General features: G+C 44.9%; 1 protein-coding gene across 1 annotated transcript; it reads left to right on the forward strand.

Moving 5' to 3' along the window:
- The first annotated feature begins 219 nt into the window (after window positions 1-219).
- On the forward strand, window positions 220-4,378 carry S1PR1 (sphingosine-1-phosphate receptor 1). The gene is made up of 2 exons (XM_021543291.3): window positions 220-349; window positions 1,594-4,378. Exon 2 carries the CDS (start codon window positions 1,714-1,716, stop codon window positions 2,851-2,853), a length of 1,140 nt encoding a protein of 379 aa, XP_021398966.1. The 5' UTR covers window positions 220-349; window positions 1,594-1,713; the 3' UTR covers window positions 2,854-4,378.
- Window positions 4,379-7,699: the final 3,321 nt, after the last annotated feature.

A 7,699-nucleotide genomic window follows, 5' to 3' on the forward strand; every position in this document is an offset into this window, starting at 1 on the left:
GGGACGGCTGCAGCCCGGCCGCGGCGCCCCCCGGCCCGGCGGGGCGAGCGGGTCCCCCGGGGCAGCTCCTCGCCTCACGCCTTCCGGAGCCGGCCGCTGCTGCCCGCGGGCTCCGCACCAGCCGGGCACGGCAGCGCCGCGGCTCGCGGGGTGGGGCGGTGGGCGGGCTGTCCCGCCGGCTGGGCTGGGCTGGGCACGCAGGGAAGACACGGGAATCGGAAATGAGGGTGGAGAGCAGCAGCTACAAAACATTAAAACCACCGAGCCCCCTAGCCCGCCCACCGGAGTTGCTCCGCGGGCACGCAAGATGTGCGGGGCCGGTCTGGGCTCCGCGCCGCGCTTGAGCCAGGTAAGGCTCGGGGAGCCGCGGCCGCGCAGTCCCCGCAACGCGGGGACGCCTCAAGTCCCAGCGCTGCGGTCCCCGCTCGGCGCGACCCCCGGGGCCGCGACACAAACCAGACGGGGTGGGGAGGAGGCTACCTGGGCGCCGGCGTGCCCGGCTGCTGCCGCGTCCGGCAGAGGCGGTGCGGGACGGGAGCCACGCGCGCGGAGACCGAAGCGGAGCCGGAGCGCTGCGAGTAGGAGCCCCGGAGCCGTGCGGGACAGGAGCGGTGCGGGACAGGAGCCATGGCACTTTTATGCCCGGGAGCGATGCAGACCGGAGCCCGGGAATAGTGTAGGGAGCCGAACCCACTGCCTTGCCCCGCTTAGGCTGTAATTTAGCAAATCTGCCTGTTCTTCTTTCCTTGCCTGATATTATGGGTTTAATTATTTTTAAATGTACTTCTACAAAACCTTTATATGTAAAGGGGGTTTCCTCTATATGTGTATTACTTAATTATGCCCACTTCAAAAGCTTGCAATACTAGTTATTTAAATGCAAGGGGGTTTTTTGACATTCTTACTTTTAGATCCATGGAATGGGCTTGCTCTTCAGCTTAATTCCATATTTTTCTTGTTTTTCTTAACTTTTTACTGCTGTGGGCTTTGTAAAGCATATTCTTACTTGTATTTAGCAAGGGCACCCCTTAAGCTGTTTACAGCTTTGAGATGATTTCTTGTGTATATTTACATCAGTGAATTTACCACTGTTTGAGATGGCATCAGTAAATTGCATAACTATCCCCTTCCAAAGTGTATTCAGACTTTATTAATGGAGGAGAATACAGGTCTGTATCAAGTAATTTCTGTGCAAACTTTTGTACATTTAGAGTTAAATCTCATCAAGCAAGCCCTTTCCCATTTTTAATCTCTGATGTTGTATTTCTCACTGAAGAAAAAAAGACTAGAACTTACTGCTGGAGAGCTTTGAGATCTTTTGTGCTGGAAGAAGTCCAGTAATACAGTCCTTGCTGACTCCAACTTGTTCAGTTCTGCATGACCGAACTTTTTTTGTCTTATTAGCTTTACCTATTCAATATAGCTAACCACCTTTTAAATGTATTTTACCAGCTGAATGAAACTGATTCATGTATGAATACATTTTTTTACTCTGATGTACAGTTAAAACAGCAGATTATTGAACCCTTTAGCATTTGCTACATTTTTAGTCTTCCTTCTTTTAAGTCTGGTTTTCATGCCTCTTGTTCTCAGGGCTGCAGTTTGTGAGGCTGTGCAGCAGTGTCGGGCCAAGGATTTTCGGGGCAGCCACCGGGTTTGCGGTTGGCGTCACCATCCGGCGGCTGCTGGGGGAGCAGTCCCCAGCCAGGCACCATGAACTCTGGCACCACTGCCCCGCAGAAGGTCACCAGCAACCCTACCAACACTGATGTCAACTATGTCATCAAAGAGCATTATAATTACACGGGAAAGCTAAATGAGAGTGTGGACACTGGAATTAAAGTGACGTCGGTGGTTTTTATTATCATTTGCTGCTTTATAATCTTAGAGAACATTTTTGTCTTGCTTACCATCTGGAAAACCAAGAAGTTTCACAGACCCATGTACTATTTCATTGGGAACTTGGCTCTTTCAGACTTACTGGCTGGTGTGGCTTACACTGCCAACATCCTGCTATCTGGACACAAAACCTACAGCCTGACCCCCAACCAGTGGTTTGTAAGAGAAGGCACCATGTTTGTTGCCTTGTCAGCTTCTGTGTTCAGCTTGTTGGCCATTGCCATCGAGAGATACATCACCATGCTGAAGATGAAACTCCACAATGGCAGCAACAGCTTCCGCTCCTTCTTGCTGATCAGTGCGTGCTGGGTCATCTCCGCAATCCTTGGGGGGCTCCCGATCATGGGCTGGAACTGCAAGAACCTCTTGTCCAACTGCTCCACCGTGCTGCCTCTCTACCACAAGCACTATATTCTCTTTTGCACAACCGTTTTCACTGGCCTTTTGTTATCTATTGTGGTCCTCTACTGCAGGATCTACTCCATGGTGAGGACTAGGAGCCGCAGGCTGACATTTCGGAAAAACATTACCAAAGCTACCAGGAGCTCAGAAAAGTCACTAGCCTTGCTCAAGACAGTGATCATAGTCCTGAGTGTCTTCATTGCCTGCTGGGCTCCTCTGTTCATCCTCCTTTTACTGGATGTGGGGTGCAAAGTGAAGACCTGCCCAATCCTCTACAAAGCAGAGTATTTCTTAGTACTGGCCGTGCTCAATTCAGCCACAAACCCTATCATCTACACCTTGACAAACAAAGAGATGCGGAGGGCATTCATCAAGATTTTGTGCTGCTGCACATGTCCCCCTGCAGATTCTGGGACCAAATTCAAACGGCCAATCATTGGGGGGATGGAGTTCAGCCGGAGTAAGTCTGACAACTCCTCACACCCACAGAAGGAGGACGGTGACCATCCTGAAACCATCATGTCTTCGGGCAATGTTACCTCATCTTCTTAGGAGTAACCATGGGGGTGTATTTCAGAGTCTTCCTCTGAAATGAGGGAGCTGGGACGCCTCCTGCTCACAGCAGCAGCGTTGGGCTGAGTGAGCAAGTAGCATTAGTTCTAATGAGGCAAACAGTGCACTTGCGAGGCTGGAGTTCAAGAAATGGGACACACTGTTCTGGCTTGAAAATCTTTTTCCCTGGAGCATGTTTTGTCTTTGCGCTGAGGCAGCTCAGGATTGTCAGGCGCATTCATATCCTGAAATCTCCTTAGTAACTCTGAAAGACTGATGCCTTGGTGAAATGATGCCTGGTGTGTGTGAGAGAAAGAGAGAGGGGGAGGAGGGAAAGGGAGAATGAATATTTTTTTTTTTTCCTGTGAGAAGAATGTGAAGTTTTTTCTCTTCACAGCAAACCACTGACACAAAGATCTTTCTGTACTGAATTTAATGGTGGCTCTGGTATTGTTGGTAAGAAGTGTGTTTGTTTAGTACATAACATGGAAAGAGATCACACAAATATAACTTAGACCACATACAACCATAATTGGCATAATTTTGCAGAGCTTTTAGTTAAGTCCTAAGGTTTTATTTGCAGAGTCCAAAGTCTTGGGGTTTTACTTAGCAAGATCATAGCTGTGAATTTTTGCTGTCAGTCTGTATTACATTTGAAGACCACGAGCTAGACTCTGAAGTTACTTTCGCCTGTACAATTCCATTGGCTGCGTCAGATTTAATGGAGTCACTCAGAATGGCATTTGGCCCCATATTTTGATTGCCTTTTTATTCTATAGCATTAAATAAACTGCATTATCGTGAAAAATGCAAGGAAGAACTAAACATCATTTCTCTTCAAGATGACTTGAAAGTCTACAAAATAGTATAAAATACTATTGGCAACAGTAGGATTTTTGCCTAAGCAAGAAGAGCTAAAAACTGAAGGGGTATTTCAGTGTCAGGTTCACAGTCTTTCCAAAAGTAAGGATCAGTTGGAAAATCAGAAAAGAGTACGTTTGGTTTCAGAAAAAATAAAAAGAAAGTTGAAGTGAAATGACTATAGATAAATGCACTTCCATAACAAAATGCAATACATTTTGGCACATTTTATTAATGTTTATAATTTCAGCAAAGATGTCTGTATTTTATCATGGAAGAAGTACCTGTCGTTAAATTGAATGTATTTGTTTTACAGCAACATTTTTACTTCTCTATTTTTCTAACCTGTGCTAATGGGGTTAAATGTGTACTATGTAAATAAGATACAGGAGTCTTCATGCAACTAGAGTATTACTATAACAAATGTCTATCTGGGATAGCTGAGAGCAATTGACTTATCTACAGTCATCAGCAACTCCTAGGACTGGTATTTTGTAAAGAAAATGTATTGCCTTTGTAGTAAAATTTCCAGTGCAATTAAACTGTTGGGGTTTTTTTTTTTTCTGGTTTAAAAATAGTATTTAAAATGTTTCTGACTTTTATTGTTCAATTTGCACATAGCTTTATTGACTTCTAAACATTAATAAACTGATTTTTTAAATGATTTTATTATCAGATTGGTAGCAGTTTTGTACTATTGTGGTGGTTTCATACCAGGTATGGTTTCCACAGAAGTCAGTGAAAGAATTCCGTGATTTTAGTACGTGCTGGGATTAAGTCCATTCTGTGGGGACATAACGTGTGATGTCACAGGATTGTGTAAAATACAAAATTAATTTCAAACCATAACTTTCTTGTCAGCATATGCTGTATGGCTGAAGTACCACTAGAAGAATCTCTGCAGTAGCAATCCTTCTCTGACAGCCAATGAAGCGCAAACAGAAGGAAAACCAGACCATTGCTAGTTTTACCATGACTGCCTAGAGTAGAAAAGTGAAGTGATTCACTTGTATCACCAATATAATTCATAAGTTCAATTCTTAGCTTATTGCAAAGGAAGTTTATGAAACGCAGAATGATGGCCTCAGCTGTGCCAGCGTTGCAGCTCCACTGGGTTGCCAGCAAAGACCCTGGCAGTGTAGTTGTTACTTCTCCCAAAGGTTTGACTTCCATTTCCTTTCTCCTGGCCATTCCCTCTCTGAATTACTTTTAAGTTCCATGGAGCTCATACCGGATGCAGTTGGAGAGTGAAGATAAACCTCACCTTCTCGTACCGCATGTCATCGCTGTGCAGAGTTTACTGTGGGAAATGAGAGCCTACTCACCGAGGAAGGCTCTGGGTCATAACCTCACTTCCTGAAGGAAATTCCAAAAATGCCCTGAAGACAAAAGAGTGGAAACAGGCTGGAATTTCTCTCCATCTGTCTGCGTATGGAAGGAATGATTTCATGTGTGCTCACTTCCTAGCCTTTTAAATACTGACCTGAGCAGGGCTGAAAAAAGCGTCAAATCTGTGTTTGTGTACAAGATAAAGTCTCTTGGCTCAGGCCTTCATTTGAGCAGGGATGGTTTACCCTGAGTGCTGACAGTCATGAGGGAAAGCACAGTTTTGTCCCAGGGATAAAGTCACTTCTGTGAAGAGCACCAAAACTGTATAAACCATAGAAGTCCAAGTTAAACCCTTGTGCTACCAATGAGTAAATAAATGCAATTTACAGGGATGAGGCAATGCACAGGGAAATCTGAATTTGTAGGGGTGTTTTTATCTGAGGGACTGGGACCCTTCTGCTCCTGAAGCCTTACAGGCATTAAGGTTGTTTGTCCCACACGTCTGAGATCCTGTGACAAGGGCCAAGCTGTGTCATAGCACGGTGCCACCGACCCCTTGTGACTACCACCCCATTTCTGTACTAGGAGCTGATAGCCCACAGGTGAGTCATTTCCCTTCCCTCTGCTGGTGTTTCTGTATCCCTTGCTTATCTCATCTAGGCACTGTGGGCCTTTGTGGAAAATGACAGTTTCCCTTGTGGAGGTGACTGTGTGATGGGAGCCCAGTTCTGCGAGGGAACTCAAAGCCCTACGTAATTCACGCAGTAAAAGATGTGCACGCCCTAGATTGTGGCACTGTGCCATGGGAAGCGTTTCCTACGCTCCTGGTCATGGTGACTGAAATCTGCTTCCTCCACAGATGCTCCACATGCAAGTAGACAAGATTCAGACAGGCAATAATAACTGTAATGAAATAATAGCATTAATAACAATAAGGTGAAAAAAATGAAACTTTGTCCTGCTGCTGGGGGGGAACCCTGCAGCTCCTCAGCCATGGCCATGCATTCCCATACACCAGCAGGTTAGGCCAGAGGTACTGCACAATTTTGAGGCTGCAGTGTAGAAAGCACCCTTCTGAGCCCTGGCCTGCCTTCTGTGTGCATGGAAAGGGCGTACAGCTTTGTCCTGGTGGTGGCCGTGTGACAAATAGGCAGAGAAAATGAACTGAGAACTGAAAAGGTTCATTATACCAAATGTCTACGTGAAATAGAATAGCCTGAATTATTCAGAGCAACCTGGTCCTTTGATGTTTATTATTTTTCCTTGCTGTTCTTCCAGTGCAAGGATTAGAACAGGGATAGAAAATTATCATAAAATCTGTCTGTTACTTCCCTGGCAACTCCCTGCCCAGGTATTCCTGTGTGAGAGCCAGGTATAACAGGGTGCATATTGAGCAAGAGAGGAGCTGCAGCTGGAATGCCCCATGGACCACTCAGCAGGAACTAACCTTGAGCTTGCTGTACACCACAGGCTGCCAGGACTAAAACTAGAGAACAGAAATGTGTAAAAATACTGTTATCCGTCTTTATTTTATCCTGTCACATAAGAAATACAGGGATTGCCCGACCGTAACATTTCTTAATTCCTAATCTGGCCCAGAAGATCTCAATACTGATTGCATTTTGTATGGGATGAAGCATTATCAGATGTCGTAAAAAGAGTCAAACTGACAAAGCATTCAAAAACATGGGTACTAAAACTAGAGGTATGTAACCTTCTCAGCTCTGAAATGCTGGAAATTCCCCAGGGTTCTGAAGTTTGCCAGAAAACATCTATTGTATTTCAATAATTCCCCATATGTTTAGTTGTTTTTATTTTTTCTTTTGAAAATGAGATTACTTCAATAGAACAAAAGTGTCAAGATTTAAGAAACAAACAAAGAAACCCTAAACAAAATCCACCTAAATTAAGTTCTTATAATTTGCTTTCACACACTTTTCTAATCCAATATTTCTATTTACAGATGGAAAGAGTTTGCTTATTAGCCATCACTGGATTGATTCTAATAGAACCTTACTTCATTTTACACAGTCAGCAAGAATTGCATAGGGTCATGAAATCTCCCTTCAACTATTACTCTATGCAGAGGATTTTCTATGGTAATTAATAGTAATTAAATCCACTCTGCACACATGAGCTATAAGAGCATGTGGCGCAGTAACTTGTACAAGTTTTCTGATTAAATAAGAATTTAGAGAAATCTGGAAGCCAAGCAGCCAATATAAATGACAATATTATCCAAAAGATTGTTTGGGTGTGTTTGGGGGGTTTTGTTGGTTTGGTTGGTTGCTTGCTTTGGTTTGGTTTGAGTTTTTTTATAAGTTTGGAACATAATTAGTGTAGACTTAGGTGATCCACTGAAGAGAATGACAATGTTAATGACCATGTCCCCCGCAGCACCAGGATGACTCAATCGTCGTGTGTCACGATATGAAACGTGCTATGACAGCAGCAGCAGCAGGAGCAGCTACTGGTGCACGTACAGTGCAGCACGGTACGGGAGCTGCCAAGCCGGCTCGTACTCCGATCCCTCCTCTGCTGAAAAGCCCCACACGGCGGCTGAGCGGGAAGTGTTTCCTTGCACTTGGAGTTTCCGTGCTACCTCCACAGGGCAGAAAGGCAGGAAATCCCATCAGCCACACCCAGGAATGCTTCG

This window comes from Lonchura striata, chromosome 9 (assembly GCF_046129695.1).
Source record: "Lonchura striata isolate bLonStr1 chromosome 9, bLonStr1.mat, whole genome shotgun sequence".
NCBI lineage: Eukaryota > Metazoa > Chordata > Aves > Passeriformes > Estrildidae > Lonchura > Lonchura striata.

Coding starts and splice junctions, on each gene's coding strand:
- S1PR1 (XM_021543291.3), top strand. CDS start 1,714: ATGAACTCTGGCACCACTGCCCCGCAGAAGGTCACCAGCAACCCTACC.